Genomic DNA, 26,877 nt, shown 5'->3' with positions numbered 1-26,877 from the left:
GTCTGTTCTCTGAGGGTATTTATGTTATTGTGTTGTTTCAAGCTACTGGACGCCTAAATTTCCTTCGGGATCTAAAATTAATCTAAAGATGAAATTTTGATTCATGATCCAAACACATGATTTGGAGAAAAATGATGTCAGTATTAGTGCTGTCGCAGAATGTGTGTGAGTGTGTGTGTGTGTGTGTGTGTGTGTGCGCACACTCTCTCACAGTGGAAAAGGCTATTCTTGGTATCAGCTGCTAATTGCTCATAGGGAGGGGGTGACCAAGTGTGTTTACCACTTGACAGGGTATAACGTAGCACATCGATCAACTGCACACCTGCAAGCACTCCAACACACACACACACACACACATGCGTGCACACACACTCGCCGATGCTCCTGCGAGACCTCCCGTCGCACACACTTTCCGCAGCGCTGCTATTATTGGCGTACCCTTCCCCTGAGTGTTGTGATGCAGTAGATTTGAACAGTGATGAAGTGGCTTTTCTCTCTGACCCCCAAACACACAGCCAGTGGCTTCAAGAGCCGGCCAAGACTGGAACTCTGAGGAACGCTGTGCAAATGGGGCAGCGGAGAAACACACACACACACACACACACACACACACATACACACAAGCACTGGAGTTTAGATTCTCTGCCTGAGCACAAGCCCGACCCGATACGTCCGGCCATCATTTCATGATGTCTCTTAATATTAAACTCCTTAATTACGGCCACTTTTAGACTCTTTGAACCGATTTTCTCCGCTAAAACTGAACACTCTCCACTTTTAGACTATTTGGCCCGTTTTTCTGCGCTAGAAATGCGCATTCTCTCCGCTTTTAGACTCTTTGGTCTTTTTTTTTTTTTGCTCTAGAAATGCGCATCCTCTCCAATTTTAGACTCTTTGGCCCGTTTTTCTGCGCTAGAAATGCGCACTCTCTCCGCTTTTAGACTCTTAGGCCCTTGTTTTTGTGCTAGAACTGCGCACCCTCTCCACTTTCAGACTCTTTGACCCGATTTTCTGCGCTAGAAATGCACACTCTACGCTTTTAGACTCTTTGGCCTGTTTTTCTGCGCTAGAAATGCACACTCTCTCCGCTTTTAGACTCTTTGGCCTGTTTTTCTGCGCTAGAAATGCGCACTCTCTCCGCTTTTAGACTCTTTGACCCGTTTTTCTGCGCTAGAAATGCGCACTCTCTCCGCTTTTAGACTCTTTGGCCTGTTTTTTTTTTGCGAAAAAAAAAACAAAACGATTTTTCGAAAATGAGAATCGATTCTGAGTCGTTCAGTATTAGAAATGTGATTCGAGTGTGAATCGATTTTTTCCTGCACCCCTAGGTATAAGCACTGAATAACACACCTGAATTCACGATTAAGAGGTGTGTCCCTGTACATATGTCTATACAGTTTATGTAAGTGTATTTTGTGTGGTATTTTTTTAAGTCTTGTGTGTTTTGATCTGTCAGGACTGTCCTCAGCTGGTGCGCTCTGAGGAGATCCTGATCCCGGCGGGCGAGGTGAAGCCCATCACCCTGAAGGCCCGGAACCTTCCCCAGCCTCAGTCCGGCCAGCGCGGCTACGAGTGCGTCCTGCACATTCAGGGGGTCAGCCACAGAGTCACGGCCCTGCGCTTCAACAGCTCCAGCGTACAGTGCCAGAACAGCTCGGTATGACTCACACACACACACACACACACACTCACACACACACATACGCTACGCTTCAGCTGCAGCTATTAGTCAAGTTGACGCCGTTCGTTGTGAAGGTGACGCGGGGCTTTTATAGCTGAAGTGTCATTTACTTAAAGCACTCTATAATATTAATGACATGCGTATAATACATTTCCGCAGTATCTCGCTGCAGCGCGGCGTAACAGCGAAGAGCATCACAAGGCTGGAGATGACACGAGTGAGATAAAGGCAGATCACATCTGTCTACACATCGGCTGGACTGTTTTTGTGAGATAAAAACGTAAAGTTTTGCACTAGTTACGTACTGTACCTCTCTATACATGGTGACACAATGCACTAATGTAAAGTTAACATTGTAAAGCTGTAAAGGTGATACAAAAAAAATATATTTTTTCTAACTCAAACTCATTGGCATTGGCTCATTTTTTGTGAAAAAAAAAAACATATATCAAAACACATTTTCGATAAACACACACTGTACACCCACCCCCCCCCCCTACACATTTATATTACATACAGTATGTATGTACAGTATGGCCAAGGGCTAATAAACATTGCTTCATTTGTAAATTTGACACTAAACAAATTTTCTTCTCATATCTTGAGTTTAATTCATTTTCTTTCACATTTTATTAAAAAACTAATAAAAAAAAGAGTAGCACTTTTTGAAAGAAATGTAACATAAGAAAGGTAAAGGGCAAATATTAACCATGTAAGCTGTTTATATTGCTTGCAATTTAGGTGAAGCAAGCATGTGTAAAGCATTTTAATGTAGAATTGCTTAATTTTGCTGAATTAAATACAAATAACCAAGTGAACGAGTAACAAAAATATGAACACCACACAAGGGTTAAACAAAACAAAACAAAACAGTCAAGATAAGTCAGTTCACTGTGAGGACAGCTTGGGTGATTGGTGTGGCACAGTGGATAACACCACTTGCTGCCAGTGAGCCAAATCATGTGGGAGAATGCAGTTTTCAGAATTCTCGTTGAGGTTGACTGGATACTGTGCTATGCCTTGGGCTAAACCTAAACGTAGTCATAAGCTGGCCAGGTTGTTTTTCCCATTTATCAGGGATCTTGTATCACTAAGATTAACTATTGTTTTTTTTTTTGTTACAATTTGTTTTTTGCAAGCCTCAAGGCTGTAATACCTACATGAGTGCTGAAGTCTCCAAATACCCTCAGGAATACACTCACACACTCACACACAGACTCAGATGCTCTAACAAGCACACACTGTGCAGTGCATTGTGGGTGGGGAGAGTTATCTTTGTGCATGAGTGAAGTTTTCCCTAGCTGAGAGAACCATGATGCAAGGGCGCCGTAATGTAGTAAAAACAGCGCAACACAGCGAGACCACATCTCACGCCGAAACCTCCCCTGTTCCACACTCATTCTCATTCTCTCCCTCTCTCTCTCTCTCTCTCTCCCTCTCTTTCTCTCTGTCTGTGGTCCACTGTGTCTCTCTCGTCTGTCTGTCTTCACTCTCTCTTTGTCGCTAAGTTCGATATGGGCAATAGTTATTAAGCTATACATACAGAAGTAGTTGTAGAGGTTCCTAATGGAGTTCTATGATAATCCATCCCATACAGCTTCTCTCTTTATCTCTCTTTATCTCTCTTCTCTCTCTCTCTCTCTCTCTCTCTCTGTCTCTGGTCCACTTTGTCTCTCTCATCTGTATGTTTTATTTTTCTGTCTCTAAGTAAATATGGGTAATATTTATTAAGCTATACATACAGAAGTATTTGTAGAGGTTCCTAATGGAGTCCTGTGATAATCCCATCCCATACAGCATCTCTTTCTTTTTTTTTCTCTCTTCCTCTCTATATGTCTCTCTATCTCTCTCTGTGGCTCATTCTCTCTCACTCTCATGCATTCCTTTTCTCTCTTACTTGTCTCTTTCTTATTTTGTGTCTCACTGTGGCATATTGTCTTAAATCCGTTAAATCTATCTCTTTTTATCTCTTTCTGTGGCTCATTCTCTTGCTCTTATCCATCCTATTCCACTGTCTAATCTGCCCTTTCTCTCTCTCTTTCTCTCTCGCTCTCTCTCTCTCATCTCATCCAGTCCTTTCACCTAATACCTCTCTCTCTCTGTGGCTCATTGTATCTCGCTCTCATCCATCCCTTTTTTTCTCTTACCTGTCCCTTTCTCCCTTTCTCATTTTGGGTCTCACTGTGGCTCATTGTCTCAAATCCATTCCTTCTGTCATTCTCTCACTCTCCCTTCCCTTCTCTCTGTTTTATCCATTCCTTTCTCTCTCTCTCTTTCTGCGTCTCACAAAGGCTTATTGTGTCTCCCTCTGTTCCCTCTCTTGCGTCTCTCTCTCTCACTGTGGTTCATTCTCTCTTGCTCCCAACCATCCCTTCTTTCTGTCTTGTCCGTCCCTTTCTCTCTTTCTCTTTATGTGTCTCACTTTGGCTCATTATCTCTCTCTCTCCCTCTCTCTCTCTCTCTCTCTTATTCATTCCTTCTCTCTATTTCTCTACCTCTGCGGCTCATTCCTTTGCTTTCATCCATCGCTTTACACTGTCTAATCTGCCCCTTTCTCTCTTTCTGTTTCAGTGTCTCACTGTGGTTCATTGTCTCTCTATTCCACCCTTTCTTTCTATGTCTCTCTAAGACTTATTGTGTCTCCCTCTTTTCAGTTCCATCTCTCTCTCTCTCTCTTCCTGTGGCTCATTCTCTCTTGCTCCCAACCATCCCTTCTTTCTGTCTTGTCCGTCCCTTTCTCTCTTTCTCTTTCTGTGTCTCACTGTGGCTCATTCTCTCTCACTCTCTCATCCATTCCTTCTTTTTCTTTCTCTTTCTTTTCTCTTTTTTTTCTACCTCTGTGGCTCATGTCCTTTTCTCTCTTTCTGTTTCAGTGTCTCACTGTGGTTCATTGTCTCTCTATTCCGCCCTTTCTTTCTGTGTCTCTCTCTCTTTTTTCTCTCTCTCTCTCTCTCTATGCGGCTCATTCTCTCTCGCTCCACTCCATCCCTTATTTCTGTCTTGTCCGTCCCTTTCCCTCTTTCTCTTTCGGTGTCTCACTTTAGCTCTTTCTCTCATTTTCTCTCTCTCTCTTATCTATTTCTCTCTCTTTCTCTCTATGTGGCTCATCCATTTGTAGTAATAATAATCTCTCTCTCTCTCTCTCTCTCTCTCTCTCTGTGCAGTACCTGTATGAAGGGATGAGGATCAGCGAGCTACCGGTGGATTTTTCAGTGGTGTGGAACGGCAACTTCATCATTGATAACCCCGAGAACATCCAAGGTAACCCATCCAACAGAGCTCCTCTTCCTATAGCATGCCTATTGTCAAAGCTCAGAACACACACACACACACACACACATACACACTTGCAGTATATACACACACACACACATACACACACACCCTGTCTTGTTTTATTCAGCTGAATGCTGCAAAACCTGTGAAGGAAACACTGATATTTTATTCTGTTTTCTCTATTTCCCCCCACACAAAGCTCGCTGACGTCTATCGATTTGAGTTAAGAAAAGCTTACAGACGGTAGATTGTTGTGGTTTTAGCAGGATCGAAGGAAAAATGCAAAAAAAGAAATGTTAGTGTCTTTTGCGGCAGCCTGACTAAACGCCGTGCCAGCTCTGGAGTTTTTGGGCCAATAACAGTACGAACATTCTGTTATATAGAGGCTCTGCCAGAAGCTCGAGACGTCCACATGTTAGTAGATCTTTCTTTTGGGAATAAAACCAATTTTTGAAAAGGCAAACTAGTTTTTATTACAGCATATATCTCATAAAATATATTATTTTTATTATTTGCTACTATTCCTTCAGACCTGCACTGATTTTTAATTTCATGTTAAGGTACTGTTCTTTCATTACACTACATTATATTGACATTGTATCATTTAGCTGATGTTCCTATCCTTAGAAGGTGGTGTTATCCACTACACCACACCAATCACCAGTCAGATACAGAACAGTTTCCTAGTTACAGGAACTAACCGCAAACAGCAGTGGATGATGGAAGTATACACCAAAAAAAAAAAAGGAATTTTCCTATTGGCTAACATCCTAACCTCATTCATTTGCATAATGGATGTGTGCCCCCCCCCCCAAACCATTATCCATCATTCACCATCAGTGTGTAGTCATCCCCACCAAGCCTGTCTTCCCATCACCATTCAATTATGTTGGATTGCCTGGTAACAGTGTTGTAGGCCATAAGAGCAAGTTACCTCTGTCTTTACTGCAAAGTGTGAATTAGGGATGTGCTATATATCATATCAAAATATTTTTTAATACCGTGAACGATATTATACCCTGAAATATGGTGCCATATCACCCAGACCTAATTAGCATATCAGGGTGCTACTTTGTTTGCTGTTTTTTACAGATTATATCTGTCCAGTATCATTTATTTTACTATAATCATGGATATATGACGATATTTGAAGTGCATTATTAATATCATGACATTTTGGATCATTGACTTCTGTTACAAATCTGATAAAATTCTTGCATTTTTTTAATTCAGTGTTTTGTCATATCACAAAGAAAATCATAATCGAGAAAATACCCTAAAACATCATGATATTATTTTAGGGTCATATCGCCCACCCCTATTGTGAATTTATGCTGGCTGAGTTTTAATCTCAAATTATTTTTAGCCTACCTTAAAAAAAGTAAGCGCAAATGTTTTAAGCTAATTATATACCACAGTTAGTTCCGACCCTGCAATGTGATTGGCTGAGAGGCGTTTTATGAGTGACATTATCAGCCCATAGTGAATTGTCACCTAAGCTCTCCATGTCTACTCTGCCACAAACAGGTAACCTAGCAATGATGCAGCGCTTACAAACCAAATACAAACCAAATTGGATGTCACTAATGAGTATTTTTCTGCCCTTTTATTTCAAAATCTTTCAATAAACAGAGATAATTGAACTGTGGTATGATCACAATAATACACTTGTGATTCGTGGGGTAGTGTGTAATACTTTGCCTCTGACCTTGTCCTTTTCCTTGACCTGCCTTTTTCTGTATCCCACAGTGCACCTGTATAAGTGCGGCGCTCAGAGAGACAGCTGTGGGATGTGTCTGAAGGCCGAGAGGAAGTTCCAGTGCGGCTGGTGCAGCATGGAGGGCCGCTGTACTCTACGCCACCACTGCCCCATGTCCAACCCCTACACCAGCCGCTGGCTCAACCTGGCAACCACCAACGTCAAGTGCACCAACCCGCGCATCACTGAGGTGAGGAAAATCGATTTTACACAGGCTTTGTGTTAACTTAACTTAGATGTGTTTGGTTTCAGAAGGTTGCTAATGTGGCTAACATGGCTAATGTACATTAATTTTACATACCAGTAAATAGAATTTTCATATTAAGTGGTTACGTTTATACCTATGCTGTATTCAAAGTGAATGCAGTGTGAAGTGGCTACTGCTGTGGACATTGATATAGAGCTATTTACCTTTAGCATAGCTAGCTATTTAGCTCTTAGTTTTCTCGCCTGGCATGCCTGGAGTGTCTGGTGTTGTTTTTTTCTTTATATATGACAATATTCTCAAAGGAGAATATTATCATGCAAATAATATTGTGTTACACACTAAAAAAAAAAATACAGAATTGTACTTTAAAGAGTACAAAGATTGTCGCTGGGGCTGAAAAATGTATAAAATACGTAATTCAATTTATATTGTTTATTAGTGCAGTGATGCAGAATACCGAATGTAATTTTTGGCTGGTTAAATGGTACAAATCTTACTTCCTGCTGTTAGGAAAGACTTTGTACTTTAGAGGGAACAAATCTGACCCTCTAAAGACCAATATTATTTATTTAAGGGAACAATTATTAACAATTATGTGGCTTTAGGTACAAGAAAGTACTTATATTTATATATATATATATATATATATATATATATATATATATATATATACCTATTACCTCTGTTTTTTAGTGCGTGTGTTAGCCACACTGCAACACTAAACAAGACAGCTTTAGCTTTAGCTTTAGCATGCTACTTGTCTTCGTGGGTAGATTTGGAACAAGAATCTAAACAGTATAAATGAGTTTTTACACATACAGACCACTTCAATACTTGGTGGAATAACCCTGATATGTTTAATCACAGTTTTTTCATGCATCTTGGCATCATGTTCTCCTCCACCAGTCTTACACACTGCTTTTGGATAACTTTATGCTGCTTTACTCCTGGTGCAAAATTCAAGCAGTTCAGTTTGGTGGTTTGATGGTTTGTGATCATCCATCTTCCTCTTGATTATATTCCAGAGCTTTTCAAATTGGTGAAATCAAAGAAACTATTAAAGAAACAATATTTTTTCCAGAACTGTATATATATATATATATATATATATACAGTATTTAACACATTGTTATTAGCGCATCTATAGATACAGAGATAGACGCGGCGTCTCCAAATACAACAGCCTCTTTCTTTTTTGTGATCGTTGTTCAACTTGAGGGGAGACAGAACCCGGCAGGGGGAGAGCAGCTGGTGTTTGATTTCATTGAGTGGCCTAAGTGTGTGTGTGTGTGTGTGTGTGTGTGTGTGTGTTGGAGGAGACAGACACAGTGTGTGTTCACCTTCAGTCTAACTGCAAGGGCAAGAAGTTCTGGCCAGCACACTGGGGTGCAGTCACCAGCCTCAAGACCTCAGCAGCGAAACTCTATCCATGTGTGTGTGGGTGTGTGTGTGGTGTGTCTGTGTGTGTGTGAGAGAGAGAGAAAGAAAGAAAGAAAGAAAGAAAGAAAGAAAGAAAGAAAGAAAGAAAGAAAGAAAAAGAGAGATTTTTTTATGTTTTTGTCAGACAGCACATCTTTTCAAGTCTTATCTGTCAGCTGTACGTTGATACACTATACAGTGTGTATACTGTATATCATCATTGTCCAATGAAAATGGTCCGTTCATAAAAAAAAATAGCACAGTATAAGAGACAGTTTGTCAGTTTAAATTATGTAGTAAACTACAAATCTGACAAAAATGGAGATACTTGTTTTTCATTTTTTTAATTTTTATTATTTTTTTTTTTTATTATGCACAATACATCAAGAAAACATAATAAAGACAAAAAGTTCCAAATACGAGTGAATTGACCTAAAGTAGCTGAATGTAAAACTCTATGCAGTATATATTGAGTATCGTCCAATCCCGATCCAGTCTAATTAGCAAAAGTACTGAAAAATTGTAATTAAGTAAAAGTACCTTTACTTTGCTAAAAATGTACTCGAGTAAAAGTAAAAGTACTCATCTAAAAATCTACTCGAGTAAAAGTAAAAAAGTACTCCATTTAAAATGTACTTTGAGTAAAAGTTACATAGTTACTTGTAATTATTTGATGTAAAAAAGTACAAATCATAAATTAAACAATTATTAAATTAAATATTTTGCACCTTTCAGGCAGTATTTGTTCAGACCACCCCAAAAAACATTTTTTTTTTTAAGAACAAGTGGCATAGGTTCCTATGATCCTTTTTTTCCCTTTACTGTTAAAGGTTATGGTCATATAGGTGACAGTAAATATATTTTACAGTTCATTATTATTTTTTAACTTGCCATTGCTATGCTTTAACTGCTATTTACTTATGTTTTTTTTTAACATCCAAGCAGATTGTATAATGTTCACAATAAAAACGTATAATTTAAAGGAAATATCATTTAAAGAATGTAATCGTACAAAAGAATGTTAGTCGGTGCATGCGCAGTGCCGTAAAGAAGCACATATTGATGGGTAGCATAACTCGACAGAACACCGGTTCCCCCAAGCCATGCACACAGACCCCAGGCTCTCTTCAGCTAACCGTAATAATAAACACTGCATGGAGAAGTTCAGCTGCGCTATCATGGAGAACAAAACTTTTTTTTTTTTTTTTTTATTCAAACAAGTTGTTTTTTTCCCAGCATTTCATTTTTTACTCAGTAACGGGGAGTTTTCCAGTGTAGTGAAGTAAATGACTTGTGTCAAAATTAACTTGAGTAAAAGTAAAATTACCTAATTTAAAAACTACTTTAAAAGTTACAAATTACTCATAAAATCTACTCAATTACAGTAACGTGAGTAAATGTAATGAGTTACTTTCCATCTCTGCTAATTGGACAGCGACGATATATATTTTGCACCTGAATTTCAGTCAGTAATGCTAAAGTCCGGCTCTGGCCAGTATAAAAATAGTATAACAAGAGTATAACAGTGGTGATGCCACTTCACCGCGGTCACCTTTATCTGCCCTTGTGCTCTGAAACAGAATCTGGCTGCTAGTGGATGAGCCTGGCCCTGGCTATTCGCTCACATCTGAAAAAAAAAAAGAAAAGAAAAAGGCACTACAGTAAATCAATTAGCGGAGTCACTGAGCTCACGTTTTAATTGGCTGGTGTTCACGGGGCCGGATCCGGTGTCAGGCTGGAGGGGAGTCGCCAAACGAGTCAATGTGCAGGTTCTGCACCGGCCCGACCCAAACACAGCCAAGCCATGCGTTACACACACACTAATTATACACCATGTCTTCTTACGTACTGTCTGAACACACACACACACTTATACACACACTTATACACACACTTATACACACACACACTGATTTAGTCCCAGTGAGAGTAGGCCAGGGCTCCTCTTTCTGCTCTCAGCTTCTGAATAGCTGCATCAATAAGTGCGGCTCAGTCAAACCGCAGGCTGCAACCTGAGCAGGGCTACATCTTTACTACGGAGAGTGTGTGTGTGTGTGTGTGTGTATAAGTGTGTGTGTGTGTGTGTGTGTGTGTGAGTAAGTAAGTGAGTAAGTAAGTGAGCAAGTGAGTGAATGTAGCTCAAAACTCATAAATGCAGTATATATTGAGTATCGTCCAATCCCGATCCAGTCCAATTTATATATATTATTTTGAGTTAACAGTCATGATTTAAATGATTTCAATAAGATGTGCTGCTAATTAACAACATAGTGAAATTGCATTGTTTTGGTCCTTTTTTAAAAAAGGTTATCACGCACGGTGAATAGCTTGAGGGGTGATAATGATCGTGACTTAGAAAGGGCAACAACATAGACGGCTGTGGGTTCACTATTTGACAAACAACAGGTCATTGTTGTCCTTTCTACGTATGTGTTATAACTGATTATTAATGATTTGTAAGGCACCCTAATTAGAAACCATTAATAAACTAATTATAAACCATTTATAAACCCTTTATAAAGGTAGTCTTATTTTAAAGTGGTACCGATTTCTAGACAACCTAATTATAAACCGTTAATAAACTAATTATAAACCATTTATAAACCCTTTATAAAGGTAGTCTTATTTTAAAGTGGTACCGATTTCTAGACAACCTAATTAGAAACCATTAATAAACTAATTATAAACCATTAATAAACCCTTTATAAAGGTAGTCTTATTTTAAAGTGGTACCGATTTCTAGACAACCTAATTAGAAACCATTAATAAACTAATTATAAACCATTTATAAACCCTTTATAAAGGTAGTCTTATTTTAAAGTGGTACCGATTTCTAGACAACCTAATTAGAAACCATTAATAAACTAATTATAAACCATTAATAAACCCTTTATAAAGGTAGTCTTATTTTAAAGTGGTACCGATTTCTAGACAACCTAATTAGAAACCATTAATAAACTAATTATAAACCATTAATAAACCCTTTATAAAGGTAGTCTCATTTTAAAGTGGTACCGATTTCTAGACAACCTAATTATAAACCATTAATAAACTAATTATAAACCATTTATAAACCCTTTATAAAGGTAGTCTTATTTTAAAGTGGTACCAAATTCTGTAGGTGGCAAATACATTTTTACACCACAGTAAATACACAGCACATGTCTTTAAGCTTGTGGCGTTCATGAACATATATGCACATATATGTTCCTCTGGTCTAGCTCTTCTCTACATATGTTTAATGGTACACAGTTTATTTTTTATTTCTTCTCTATTTATCTCTTTACATAGCTGTAGAAACCGTGAACGAATGTACGCACAACACAAATCTACAGCATAAAAGCCACATTAGTCCATTTTAGTCCTTTTCTCTTTTTTCTCGTTTTTTTTTTTTTTCTCTCTTTTTATGATTGTCTCAAATCCCAATCCTTATCTGGCTGCCGAGCTCCAGAATTTTCCTCAAGAGCCGCCGCTCCCCTCGCAGCTTTCTTTCTTTCTTTCTTTCTTTCTTTCTTTTTTTCTTTTTCATCTTTTTTTGGTCTGTAATTGTGTTTTTGTTTATATCTGCCGAGACCGAACTCAACATTCATAAGCTGTTTTGTATACATACATAGATCTTAGTGGAGCTGCCTACGATGCCTAGGATGAGTGTCATGAATAATTAATGGCTTCTTTAAGAAACGCGTCATCCCTCCGCCAAAGAAGCCCCCATTAATATCGAAGAAGCTTAAGGCCTTGTTAAAAGGAGAGGGACGGGCATCAAATAAAGCTGGGAATAAAACGGGCGCTTGAAAGGCATGCTGGGAGAGCTGGAGCTGTTCGATTGCTGCAAACAGCTTCCGACCTCTTTGGTGTTCCTCCTTGGTGTTCTTCATGGAAGGACCAGACCACTCTCTGAGCATAGCCTTGTGTTCTGGACAAAAAAATAAATAAAAGTAAGCCACACCTGGCTAAGCTGTACTTTTAATTAAATAAGCTATGTACACAAATAAAACAAAAAAAAAAGTGCTGCGTCATGTCTAGTTAAAATAAAATACAGTAGCCTACCAGGAAAAGTCATGAGAATTCGTAATATTAAAAGAGAAACGTAATTTAAGAAGCTCTGAAGAAAAAGAGCATTTTTCTCCATTTTCATGATCTGTTACAGGGCTGCTGTGATTATCATCAGTTAGTTACATTCATAACTTGCTGCTTATTAATGCTCTAGTGTTACTGTTAGATAATTTAGTGTCCCGATTTTGGCCCTGGAGGCATCACTATCGGTAGATTGGCCTATATTGCACTTCGGAACCCCCGCTGCAAGCAAGTTATTATACAATGTGAAATTGTGTATGTTTCCAACCGTACACTGCAAAAATGAAAAGAAAAGAAAGGAAAGGAAAGAAAAACAAAATAAAATGTATATAATGGAATTTGGGACAGTTTTAGGTTGTTTAGGGCATTAAACTCACAACCTTGTGATTAATAACACAGTGCTCTGACCACTGCTGCCTAGAATGGCACAGAAATAGTGTCCAGGGTTAGCCATGTTACTTTGGCCCTGGAGAAGTGAAGTTAGGGGCATCAAACCCACAACCTTGTAATCAATAACACAGTGCTCTGACCCCTGAGCCACCACTGCTGCCTAGAATGGCACAGTCATAGGGTCCAGGGTTAGCCATGCTACTTTGGGTCTGGAGAAAAAAGGTTATGGGCATCAAACCCACAACCTTGTGATTAGTAACACTGTGCTCTAACCCCTGAGCCACCACTGCTGCCTAGAATGGCACAGTCATGGGGTCCAGGGTTAGCCATGCTACACTGGGTCTGGAGAAGTGAAGTTAGGGGCATCAAACCCACAACCTTGTAATTAAAAACACAGAGCTCTGACCCCTGAAGCGCCACCACTGCTGCCTAGAGTGGCACAGTCATAGTATCCAGGGTTAGCCATGCTACACTGGCTCTGGAGAAAAAAGGTTAAGGGCATCAAACCCACAACCTTATGATTAATAACACAGTGATCTAACCCCTGAACCACCACTGCTGCCTAGAATGGCACAGCCATAGTATCCAGGGTTAGCCATGCTACACTGGCTCTGGAGAAAGAAGGTTAAGGGCATCAAACCCACAACCTTGTAATCAATACCACAGTGCTCTGACCCCTGAAGCGCCACCACTGCTGCCTAGAATGGCACAGTCAAAGTGTACAGGGTTAGCCATGTTACTTTGGCCCTGGAGAAGTGAAGTTAGGGGCATCAAACCCACAACCAAGTGGTGCCACTAAGTCAGCATTGCCCTCTTAGTTGGACTTGTTTTCTTGAAGTTTTTAAAGGAAATTGTGATTGTGGAAAGTGACCAAATACATTGAATTAGAACTGTAAATTCTGGACTATTTTTTTCATTAAAGCGAATAGTTAAAATTTAGAAAGAACTAACAAATGTAGTTGTTCGCATTCTCTTCTACCTATTAAGTGCGAGATGAAATGGAACAAATAAATGCATATCCTCGCTTCTAAAGCGCCCACACGGGCACACTCCATCTGACCTTAATGTGCACGAACTGTAACAACCAGGCCTAATTTAGAAACTACCTTGTGCACACCAGTGCACATTCTCGCCGCCTCTCGTACCCCCACAAACGCTGATGCGACATGCATGCAGGAAGATGACTACTCGCACATGCATGCATAAGCTGCGCGCTCACACATAGAGATTGCCCCGAGGAAGAAAAGAAGTCCACTTTGAAATGAGAATAAATAAATCATGTCGCCTGATTGAGGCGGCGCTTCCCTCCGAGCCGCAGCGGACGCAGCAGTACTGTGACAATGCGAGTATTAAGTCAGAGTCGCTCATCCGAAAAAGAAAAAAAAACCTCGCTTCCAAAACTAACTCTCTCTCTTTCTCTCTCGCTTTCTCTTTCTCTCTTTTTCTCTCTGTCTCGCGTCCTGTGTTGCTAAAATAGCCTCCGAATTGGCGCAAATTCAACGCGAGGTCCTTCGTTCCTTTATTTCCTTTATTTCGCCCTTTCTCTTCCCCCGTCTTTATCTCAGCTAGCCACCAGGGCAGTTAAAGGCAAATAAAAGCTTTTAGTGCCGAGTTTATGCAGCAAGAAACAAGTCATAAGCGGGATTTTATCAAGGCCATAAAGTGCGTTTCAGCAAGAAAATGGGACATGCTTGAGTCGCTGTAAAAGACTCTGTTCTGGCGCGAGCAACAAATCATACCTTCTTTCCTTCTGCTGCCGTTACGAGTCTCTGATTATGTGCGGCTAAGAGAGAGTGAGGGAATTCTTAAAGGGCAGGGATATATCTTCATTTACGCTGCTGTAAAACATCGGCTTCTTTTCTCACTGTCAGTGGCAGCTTTAGCAAAGGATCTGCATCGAAATTCTGAGAGGCTCATTGCTACCTTACACCCTGTCAGTACTCTTATTTCATGCCTTGCATCTGTGCAGTTAAATCAGAGTCACTAAACCCTAAACCATATATGTATTTGTCCCATTTTTCCACCTCTGCAGCGCCCTCTCAGGTATAACTGTGCTATAGGCATGGATGATGTTTCCGTGTACTTTGGTACACGGACACATCATCACAATATGCAGATCAATAATGTCAATTAATAATACTGACCGCCCCCATGCTGACAACCAACTATTTAGGTCCCACCGCTATCAGAGGCACCGCGATCAGAGGCACAATGCCCTGCCTCTAAACCCATACATCACCCAGTGCCCCTTACAAACTAGCCCTCTTTTTTTTGCCCTTTTCAAATTTTAGTCGGTCAAAAATCAGGTTTAGTTTATTTACCTATTAAAGTAGCAATAGAATTTAATTTCTATTATTTTGATATCTTAAAATAATATTTATTTTCAATGTATATATTTTTTTCCTGACTTGTTTCTCTGTCTTTTCCCCACTGTGTCATGATGGGGCACAGAATACAGACACTCGCAGAACCAGTCAAGGATTTTATTAAAAACCCACAGGGTACAGAGAATGAGATTAGCAGTAGAAACAAAACACCAGTAAAGGTATACCTGGGAGCGAAGAGCTTAACAGGATAGTGAGGCAGTCCAGTGGTCATACACGAAGTAAGCAGTATCAGAGGCAATCCAAAAACAGAAACGATAAACAGTCCAATGGTCATATACAAGGCAGGCAGTATCAAAGGTGATCCGAAAAACATAAACGATAAACAGTCCAGGGTAATACACGAAAAAATCCACAACGAAGGCAAAGGCAAAAATCGGTAGTCAAAAAACAAAGGCAAGGTCATACACAGAAAATGATCACAGAAATAACGCTTTGTAATGTCGGACGAAACCTAGGCAATACGCGGCGCAGATGAGCATCTGAGCAGTGCTTTTATACTAATGCTAATACTCAGGGCTTCCTGGTCGGAGCAGGTGAGGTGTCACGTGATCAGCAGTGTGTGTGTTGTCAGCGGGTGGTGCATTCTGGGTATTGTAGTTGTTAGGCTGACAACCTCCGTTGGAGACCAGTGTGGAAGGACAGGAAGTGCCTACAGCACCAGACATGACACACTGTGGGGAATTTACATTGATTTTCTCTTGTTTTCCCTCTTTTTAAAGGCAGTCACCCTGTTTTATCTCAAGCAAGACTAAGTTCTTTTATAGCAGCTTCAACAGGCTACTTCCTGTTTTTTTTCCTTTGTATTTGTTTTATTACTTTTTTTCCTGAGGTGTACTTCTGATATTGTGTTTGTTTTTTAAGTGCCAAGAACATTCAGAATTCATTTTCTACATGACCATTTCCCAACCCCTCTTCTGTTTACTTTGCCCACTTTGCTTCCAGACTCTCAAATGCTCCAGTTGATTCGCTCAAAGGGATTGGCTGGGGTTGAGGTCAGGGATCTGTACAGGCCAGTAAAGTTCTTCCACAGCAGTCAAACCATTTCTTCATGGACTTCATGCTTTGTGCACAGGGCAAAGGGCATTTCCCAAACTGTTCTCACAAAAAGTTGAAGCACACAACTCTCTAAAAATGTTTTTAAAAGAATTTCTATTCACTGCAACTTGAGAACTTGAGGCTCAGTGGTTGAGGAAGACTTAGAGCCCTATTGAACACCCTGCACAAGGGGCGTCGCAATGCTCTTTGCTATCTTACACCCTGGCAACAGTCTATTTTCATACCTTTTTTCTCACCCACACCATTAAAATAGCGTCAGAGTTTAGAAAGGTTCGTTTAGGTACATTTCTGGAGTGGTCGAAAACACAGGAGCTCCACTGACTGATTAAAACCATGACAACAACGACCAATCAATCTTTTAACAATAAACAGAATAAAGAATAAAATAACATTGCTTTCACAGCATTAACGTGCAGGTCAGCATTCTCTGCTTAGACGCTGATAAGATGTGAACGCGCCAAAGTCAGAGCACTTGTTTTCTAAAGATATGCATGATTAAATATCATGATTATATCTACAGGGGTTGGACAATGAAACTGAAACACCTGTCGTTTTAGTGTGGGAGGTTTCATGGCTAAATTGGAGCAGCCTGGTGGCCAATCTTCATTAATTGCACATTGCACCAGTAAGAGCAGTAACAGTTTGAAGGTTCAATTAGCAGGGTAAGAGCACAGTTTTACTGCTCAAAATATTGCAATGCACACAACATTATGGGTGACATACCAGAGTTCAAAAGAGGACAAATTGTTGGTGCACGTCTTGCTGGCGCATCTGTGACCAAGACAGCAAGTCTTTGTGATGTATCAAGAGCCACGGTATCCAGGGTAATGTCAGCTTACCACAAAGAAGGACCGACCACATCCAACAGGATTAACTGTGGACGCTGTAAGAGGAAGATGTCTGAAAAGGATGTTCGTGTACCTCAACTCAACTCTCCTGTTTCCACCAGAACTGAGCAACCCCTCCCCTGTCACTGTCTGCTAGTCAGTGCATCGCCCTCACATGCTTTTTATGTGTTTAAGCTTGAATTAACCCGAACACACTCCAACATGCCCGGCCTCTTCCATTCTGCTTTTCTGTGGTTCACGCTGGGGTCCCAGCGTCCCCCGTCTCCGGATCATCCCCTCCCCTCTTCCAACAGGGGCGTCCTGGAGTTCGGAGCACAAAGCTCTGCTCTTTCCCTTCCCATGTAGGCAGTGGCGGACTTAGCAATTTGGGGGCTCAAGGCGAATTTAGCTTGGGGGCCCATCAATAAAAAAAAAAATTGATCAATAAAATACTAAAAATATTTAAAATGAATAAAAAACAATTAATATAAAATAAAAACTCATTTAAAACACAATCAAAAGCTATCTAATAGTGCGCAGAATAATATCAGTTTCAGTTAGTTTCAGTTTCAAATAATTGAAACAGCTCACCAAAACCTCAACCTATCCTTTATATTTGACAATATTTGATTAACTTTACAGGTCCTCACTCATCTTAATTTATTTAACTAAACTGAGTTTTCAAATTATTTCTAGTCTCGCGCTGAATTCAGTTCCGCGCTGCGGAAGAGAGAGAGAGAGCGAGAGAGAGAGCGCGCGGGCAGCGCAGTGCGGCGCAGCGCATTTTGCCTGATTTCTCTTGTTTAAATATCAATAAATATGTGAATTTAATATTTTTTACTACCATTATATTTTACTTCACTTGATAAGATCTTATTTATTCTTTTTTTTTAATGCAATGCCGCGCGCGCTTTCCTTGTGACTGACGCTAAACTGTTTGATCCAGCTGTTATATTATATTATGTTATATTAATACCATTTTAACGTTTTTCGTTTCTATGTTTTGAAATTCGTTAGATTATATTTTTGTCAACATTTTGGGTTTATTTTCGTTTGTTATTTTTCAAATAAAAATTATAGAATTTACATAATTTAAAGTAAGTCAATTACTTTTACTAGTTACATTTATAGTGAGGTAACTCCGTTAGTAACTAGTAAATATAACTGATTTTTCAAAGTAAGCCCAACACTGGTTGACAATGCGCAAGTTTCCCAACGCACAACGAGCAGGCTTATTCTATTTGCCTGAATAACATGAAATGTTTAAAATTAATACAGACATGTAGAAAAAACGAAGACAAGCTGTAACCTAGATATAAATAATAATAGAATAATAATAATAATAATAATAGAATAATAATAAATAATAAAATAATATGCCAATTAGGCATATTTATAGCAGTAGGGTATTTACATTTTCATCCCTGACTCTAATTAATTTAAGTTATATACCTGATTTGATATTTTTCCATACAATCCCTGCTAAAGTTTTAGGTGAAGGAGACCCAAAGAAGGTCAGTGCATGTTTCTGGAAAAACAAAAAAGTGGGCGTGGGTCATAAATGACGATATGGGTGCTGACACACTAAAAAAGCTTATCAGTTTTGGAAGAGCATCTGTTTTTAGTTTAGCCTCTTCCTTCTTTTTTCTTTTTTCGCTCACATCCCACTTGTACACTTAATTTCACCTTAATTCCGTCTTTCACAAGCAACGCGTTCGCGGTTCACCGGCATGACCACATGGCATGGATGGAATATTCCATTTTAACGCGAAAGAGAGGGGGTGTGGACGGAATCTGTATTTCTTTGTCATTTATTGTGTTGTCTTTGTTTCCATTTTAAACATACAAGAATCACCATTTATTAACTCACTATCTGTGAATTACTGTCCAAAGGGCCCCAATTACCAGCTGTAGGCCTATGGGAATTTGCAGCTAAGTATGGGGCCCCTACAGTGGGCTGCAGTGGGAGGGGCCCAAGGCAGTTGCCTAGCAATGCCTCTATGCAAAGACCGCCTCTGCATGTAGGTCGGCCCCCGCCGGGCTCGCAGCATGCCCAATCGGACCCTGTTTATGGAGAATATTGCAATCAGCAGCTTCCTCCGGTATACCCAGCGAGGCTCAGTAACCCCCCCTGCCTTTCTGGCCAGTGGGCAATAGGAAGTGGAGGGTTAGGGGGGTGGGGGGGTGGCGATGTTAGCCCCTTTTGAGTGTGTGACGACGGGTGGAGGGAGTTAGATGGGTAGCTGCGGTCTTCTTAACAGGATTACACTGTAAGCAGGGCCACAAGACACTCACACGAAATGCTTACACACACTCATACATGTACACAAAGGCATGAACACAAAACACAGTCAAGACCAAGCAGTGCACCAATGAGTGCACCAATACAGGCTTTCAGTTAACAGCTGTGCTCAACTCGTCAAGAGTTAATAATTGCTTAAATTTCTTGCCTCTTAATGTAAAGTTTGAGAGCATCAGTTGCAACATAGTGAAGAGGTAGAGTTACAGGTATACAGTGAATAGTGAATATTTATAGAGTAATGTTCGAATCCAGATTATGGCAAGAACTACTCAACTTTAATTACTTCAAGAAATGAAGGTCAGTCAATCTGAAAAGAAAATCAAGAATCTGAAAGTATCCTTGAGTGCAGTCGCAAAGACCATTAAAAAATTTATGATGAAACTGGCCCTCATCAGGACCGCCAAAGACATTGGCTGTCCTAATGGACAGTTCTAGACAGACACCTCCGGTCATCATCCATCCTTACCACCAATTGCATCTATCTATCTATCTATCTAATGTAAACGAAATAACCATAATTTCAAAATCAGAGCAATATTAATAGCTACATTTTTTTTTTAGATTTATTAGCATATACAGCAATACATGGACTGTGCCCATACATTATGCAGTGCCAGCATGCATGCATGCATGGCGATGCTTCTTTCGCAGCCGCGGGTGACGAGCCATCCTTAGAAGTGTGTGAAGCATATAGATTGTGGCGGGAAGTGCGGTGCACGCCTCTCACTGCGGGCTGGACACGGGTGAGCCGCCGTTAATGAGGGTGAAATTGCGATGCCATTATTAGCCGCCCAGGCCCTCTGGGGGTATTCCGCCCATTGTTAGCTGGTTATGTCCGTCCGCTGGGCTGAACAACGCGGCGCTGTCTCCTCAAAGCGGCCGGAAGACGCTTGAAGTATGGCGCCATTGTGCGCTTGTGTGCGACTGCGGCGTTGGTATGAATAAAGGCCTTTCGGCCAGGCGGCTTCACGCCGCGCTCGGTTTAAAGTTTTTCCTTTGATGCCTCGGGCTTCCACAAGAGGAGATACGGAACTTCATCTCCTCCGTCTTGACAGACACGTCTTCCATTAGTTATGGTGCTATCTCCTCGCCGATTCGCCGAGCGGCTTTTCCCTGTAAAGTGGTGCACACTATTCGGGCCACTATTCTCCTTTCCCCGTGGCTGCTTACATAAACCACCTAGAGTCAATTCCGATCGCGGCCGAGACGGCCTGATGTGGATATATTTAGCGTAGCATTCTCTTTATCTTTTTTAACCGCTGTGTTTGCCTCCCTGGCCCTGAATGCCCAAGCAGCAATAAAAGATTCATGTATTCCTGCCCTCCAGTGGTGCAGTGGCACACTTACTTTACATCCTGAGCAATTAATGTCCACCAGATCCACAGTACAAAGCGGCGGTCCCGCTCTGGCCACTTGGGGTCATTTGGACTGGGGAGGACGAGGTTACGTCACTGACCTCGAGTCAGCGAGAGGCCACGGCTATGGCTAGAAAATGCTGGAACTGTGGTTGTATCAGGTTTGCTTTCGGGTGCCTGCCCACTAATGTTTTATTGATTGTAGTAGACACTACTGTGTGTAGAGGACTCTCTGTCTCTTTTTTTCTGTATCTCTTTATCTGTTCTTGTTCTAACTAAATCTAAATACTCATCATCACTGGAAAAGTCTCCTAATGCTTTTCATACTTTACACAACTTTGAAAAGACTCTGGAAAGACCTTTAATAGACTAAAGTGGTCATATATGGAGGTTCTGTCCTGGATTCTGTCCAGGTTCTATGAGACTGATGACTGTAATTGAAAACAATTTCAATCGATTTCTGCAGCCGGCCAATCAGTTTTCAACACTGGGTCTCAGTGTGCTAAAAATGTGTGGACCCTGCAGTCGCCGCTTGAGCGATATTTAACAAGTTAAAAAGCTCAGAGAGACAGTTAAAAAGCTCCGCGAGACAGTTAAAAAGCTCCGCGAAACAGTTAAAATGCAACGCGAGACAGTTAAAAAGCTCCGCGAGACATTTAAAAAGCTCCACGAAACAGTAGCTGAGCTCCGTGCGACAGTTAAAATGCTCCGCAAGACAGTTAAAATGCTCTGCGAGACCGTAGCTGAGCTCCACGAAACAGTAGCTGAGCTCCACGAAACAGTTAAAAAGCTCCGCGCGACAGTTAAAAAGCTCCGCGCGACAGTTAAATTCCTCCGCGAGACAGTAGCTGAGCTCCATGCGACAGTTAAAAAGCTCCGTGAAACAGTTAAAATGCTCCACGAAACAGTTAAAAAGCCCCACGAGACAGTTAAAAAGCTCTGCAAGACAGTTAAAAAGCTCCACGAGACAGTTAAAAAGCTCTGCAAGACAGTTAAAAAGCTCCACGAGACAGTTAAAAAGCTCTGCAAGACAGTTAAAAAGCTCCACGAGACAGTTAAAATGCTCCGCGAGACAGTTAAAAAGCTCCACGAGACAGTTAAAATGCTCCGCGAGACAGTTAAAAAGCTCCACGAGACAGTTAAAATGCTCCGCGAGACAGTTAAAAAGCTCCATGAAACAGTTAAAAGCTCCGTGTGACAGTAGCGGAGCTCCGTGGGACAGTAGGTGAGTGTCGTGAGACAGCAGCAACAGGACAGTGAAAGTTTTTGCTCTTACTGCCTTTCTCTATAAGGCTACAGAGGGCTGTGAAGTGTTGTGTTTCGGTGTTTGAAGAAAAAGAAATCCAACCGAATTGAAAGAATTGGAAAAAAATCGAATCCTGAGCCCAAGAATCGATTCTGAATCGAATTGTGGGTTTTTCCCAAAGATTCGCAGTCTAGCCGACACTTTCGGCCATGACTGTATATAAAATGTGCTATGCCCTCTTTCGCCCGCTCTCTCTCTCTCTCTCTCTCTCTGGAAACTCTTTCCATCCTCTCTGGAGGAGGGCCAGCTGCACCGAGGCACTTTGGGGTTTTAACGGCACAGAAGGCCATGTGCCACCCAGAGCCAAGGTCACGCTGTGCCGCCATATTGTATTTTACGAGAAGGTGGGCAGCGCTAACTACTGATACGGCCTCATGCTTGATTTATCTCCTCCCTGCCAACGGAACCCAGATCCTCCGCAGGCTGCTTTCCAGACTCTTAATGCACTTAGCAAATTTTACAGCCTTTATCGATATGTATATCATGCCTCTGAAACTATTAGTTGCTACCATTGTTGGATTTTAGTATTTTATGGATGTAATACTGTAATACTTCCTCAGCAGATAAAGGGCATTGTCTTACCCTGGACTCTGCTGTGTGGTATTAACCCTTTGAACTCTAGCCTGTTTTGGTTTTGTTTTTTCTATCTCCGTCTTTGTTTTTGTCAGTTCCTCTTTCAGGTCTTATAACACAGTAATTGTAGCAGACAGAACTGATCTCTTTTACTCCAGATGACATACGGCTGCTCAAAAATATATTATATTCATAATATAATATAAGGGACATTCCAGGATTTTGGTACATTTCAGGGGTGGTCACTTCTAAAAATGTGATCTTTAATTTGATCATTTTTAGTCATATATTTATTAAATACAGGTAATAGACTATCAAAAAATTTGATTCGTCAAGCTCAGGTATCAAAGCAGTTTTTTTTTTAATTAGATTACGCAATATATTTGGTAACTTACAGTAACAGGGTTGCGAGTAACAGGGTTGCAAATCTAGGCTAAGTTGAGGTTTACCCCAGGAACAGTTAGCATGCTAACTGTAAAATTTAGCTATGTATACAAGATCAAGGACAAACATGGTTATATAAGTATATAAAGTCAATTTTGACTCTACTCATTATTACGAGTCTTACAATATGAGTAACAGGGTTGAGTTCACTGAGTGACACACACAACTTGGACAAAAACATATTTGGAAAAAAAAAACTTGAAAATTGTTAGAGCTTGTACTCTTGGTCTTGCCATGTGGGCAGAAAATGTCCTTGTGATGTCACTTCCTTTGTGCCAGTAGACAAATATTTTGAACTCTTTCTCTGCCAGGTAAAATTCCTTATGGTAACAGGGTTGAGCGCATGTTGTTGTGGGACACGACTTAATAGCATAAAAACTGTAACATGCAAAACAATGTAGACCAAAGAAGTTTTTTTATGAGTAAAGGAGATGCATATCAACAATATACAGGAGGAAGTCATTTATTTAGAGCTTATTTTAATTGTTAAATTAGCCAAAGGAGTTGGTCACCCATGTCCCATTAATTTAAAATGTAAAAGGAAGCAGAATTGTTATATTTTCCTGACACTGATCATGTTTTGGTCAAAATTTTACCAAGCGCCTGTTTATTTTTAAATGTATAGACTTAAAATATATTCACACCTAAGATATCTTTTTAAAAATGGTTAGACTAGACTAGAGTGTATATGAGTGTATATAAAAGCATAAGAATATTGATGAAAAAAAAAAAAAAAACATGGAGAAACAGCATCAGGAGGACTTTTTTTGTTTCTTGATAGATCAATAATCACACCTCTAGAATATGATCATGTAGATTAACTTATTAAAAACCAGACACTCAGAGCAGCCTATGACTTTCAGTATTTTAATTATTCAGGACACACAAAGAACGGTACCACTTTAAAATAAGACGACCTTTATAAAGGGTTAATAAATGGTTTACAATTAGTTTATTAATGTTACTAATTAGCTTGTAAATGCCTTAAAAAATCATTAATAATCAGTTATGTTGCTGTGGGTTCACTATTTGGCAAACAACAGGTCTATGTACATTTCTACGGATGTGTTATAACTGACTATTAATGATTTTTAGGCATTTACAACCTAATTAGTAAACATTAATGAACTAAACCATTTATAAACCCTCTATAAAGGTAGTCTTATTTTAAAGTGGTACCCAAAGAACACAAACTAGATACAAAAATGTAACCTTTTTGGTTTTTTAGTCTAAATGAATAAAAATGTGTAGTGCAAAATAAGATAACTACTTAAAAGTAAAATGTGCGAGTAAAATAAAAACTGTACTACTATAAGTAGTGCGCACAGCATACTTAGCTTTAGTTTGAGTAAAGCAGGTAGTTTCACACTTTTTTTCTGTGGACACTTTTTTTTGTGGAGTCATTTACTGATATTATTATTTGGTTTGAAACATATAAATCATATAAATATGTTTGAAGCACCAAAGGTAAATAAGATTGGATGGGGAAGGAGTTTTTCTCAATGGGTTTTTTTGTAGATTTAGCTTTACCGCACTGGGAAGTGATTGATATTTTTAGAAAGAGTGAGCTCCGCCCTTTCTAACCATATATGGATTATGTTGATGTGTGAAGGGATTCCTGAGTAATTAAGCTGAGAAACACAAGGTGCGATTTTTTTTGGACGTAAAATCCGTCCGTAGGGTTCTAAGGGTTAAATGTCAGTAACTAAATACATAATAAACACACAGAAAAAAAAACAAACAAAGGTACAGAATACATACTGAACTGTTTGTACTCATTCTACAGGTGACCCCAGTGGCAGGACCACCAGAAGGGGGCACCAGAGTGACCATCCACGGCGTGAACCTGGGCCTGTCCTTCTCTGAGATGGTGGATAATGTGCAGGTGGCAGGAGTCCAGTGCACTCCAAAAGAGGACGGATACATCATCGCTGAACAGTACGTTCTCACAGCACCTTCTGAACAATCCCATAATAAACTCAGCACCGACCCTCATTTATCAAACTCAGACACAGTTCTGGAAGCACACCATTGATATTTATTAGACAGCTAGAACATCTAGTTCTCTATAATCCAATAAGGATAAGGATAATAAGGTTCTTTCAGTGAGTTCTTTTTTTTTTTCGTGGTGGCTATTAGGAAGTATAACTTATTCTGATAAAGGTACTGATGCTTTGCTTAAATTCGCTGTAAAACTACATAATATGAAATAAATATAAGTCCAGATAATTCAAGACTCTCAAACTCTCAAAATCTCATGTTCTCCTCCACCAGTCTTACACACTGCTTTTGGATAACTTTATGCTGCTTTCCTCCTGGTTCAAAAATCAAAGCAGTTCAGTTTGGTGGTTTGATGGCTTGTGATCATCCATCTTCCTCTTGATTATATTCCAGAGGTTTTCAATTTGGTAAAATCAAAGAAACTCATTTTTTTTTGTTTGTTTTTCTAGAGCTGTATATAAACACATACACATAAGTGCATCAAAAAAAATGAAAATTTTCTGAGAGTGGTAACTCTGACAACTTAATCATGTGCACAGAAGCAACTCTTGGTCTTCCTTAGCTGAGAAAGTCCTGATAAGAGCCAGATTCATCATAGCACTTTTTTCATGGTCTTTGCTTTAAATGCACTTGGGGATACTTTTTGAATGTTTTGATTTTTAGTTGATTTTTAGCTTAGTGGAGTAGTTCTTGCTTCCCATAATCTGGATTCGAACATTACTCTATAAATATTCACTATTCACTGTATACCTGTAACTCTACCTCTTCACAACTTTACTGAACTGATTCTCTCAAACACTTTATTAAGAGACAAGAAATCCAAGTAATTATATAACTCTTGACGAGTTCAGCACAGCTGTTAACTGAAAGCCAAGAGGTGCCTACTTTAAAAAAAAATAAAAAAAAAACATAAAACATATTCTGCTTTGTTTACTAAATAATTTTATCAAACAACATCATGTTTTGCTTATCTTTGATGTCTCTTAAAATAAAAAAAGGGATGTCCTGCATTAATCAGCCACTAGATCAGTAAGAGTATCTATTTCAAACAGAGCGCCTGGGCTTTTTTTCATCCGCCACAGTATAAAGCAACCTGTTTTGTACACAAACCCGTGCTCAAAGGCGTCCAATTAGAGCTGTCATAACAGCGAGGCATGTGATGGGCCTGGTAAAGGGTGCTCATGGGCCTCTGCTCTGCTCCGGTGAACCTGCTGGCAGTTCTCCTCAGACAGGAAACATCTTCACAAAGGCACTGGAAACAGCGGTGTGATGGACGGCACCCCCGCCGGCAGAGGTCGCAGCCCCTCGTGAGCAGAAAAAAAGAGCCCAATTAGGCAGCAGGGCAGAGCAGGGTAACCTCTGTCTGGAAGAAGATCCAGCTATCCACCCCATCCTCCACCCCCCCCCCCCCCATCATTGCTCTGTGATCTCTCAGCATCTGTTTGTGTTTTTTTCCTTTAATTCCTTTAATTTCTTTAATTTCGCTGAATGGCTAGTTAACCCTGCTCTCTCAGACTTCGGAAAAAAATTATCCCTGTGCCAGCAGTTTAGACGTGCATATTCATTCAGCAAGTTCATTTTTATACATTTTGAACAGTTCAGAAATCAAGATTTGATGGAATAACCCTTAGTTTTTAATCACAGCTTTTTTCATGCATCTCGGCATCATGTTCTCCTCCACCAGTCTTACACACTGCTTTTGGATAACTTTATGCTGCTTTACTCCTGGTGCATCTCAAAACCATCAAAACCAATTGAATTTTTTGAGGTTGTGCAGCAGAGGTAACTTTTGGCCTTTATTTCCTGGGGGTCCCTGATG

The 26,877-nt window shown here is 40.1% G+C and overlaps 1 protein-coding gene across 1 annotated transcript in view; it reads left to right on the top strand.

The window, feature by feature from the left end:
- The window catches only part of plxna2 (plexin A2), a 410,426-nt gene that overhangs the window by 276,020 nt on the left and 107,529 nt on the right, over positions 1–26,877 (top strand). The window contains exons 10-13 of the mRNA XM_049486476.1: positions 1,457–1,657; positions 4,846–4,942; positions 6,707–6,906; positions 24,844–24,995. Coding sequence (XP_049342433.1) covers positions 1,457–1,657; positions 4,846–4,942; positions 6,707–6,906; positions 24,844–24,995 — 650 coding nt within the window. The remainder of the gene's footprint in view (positions 1–1,456; positions 1,658–4,845; positions 4,943–6,706; positions 6,907–24,843; positions 24,996–26,877) is intronic.

This window comes from Astyanax mexicanus, chromosome 13 (assembly GCF_023375975.1).
Source record: "Astyanax mexicanus isolate ESR-SI-001 chromosome 13, AstMex3_surface, whole genome shotgun sequence".
In the NCBI taxonomy this organism is placed as follows: Eukaryota; Metazoa; Chordata; class Actinopteri; order Characiformes; family Acestrorhamphidae; genus Astyanax; species Astyanax mexicanus.
The sequence above is the reverse complement of the archived record's forward strand: the minus strand, read 5'-3'. Positions and strand labels throughout refer to the sequence as shown.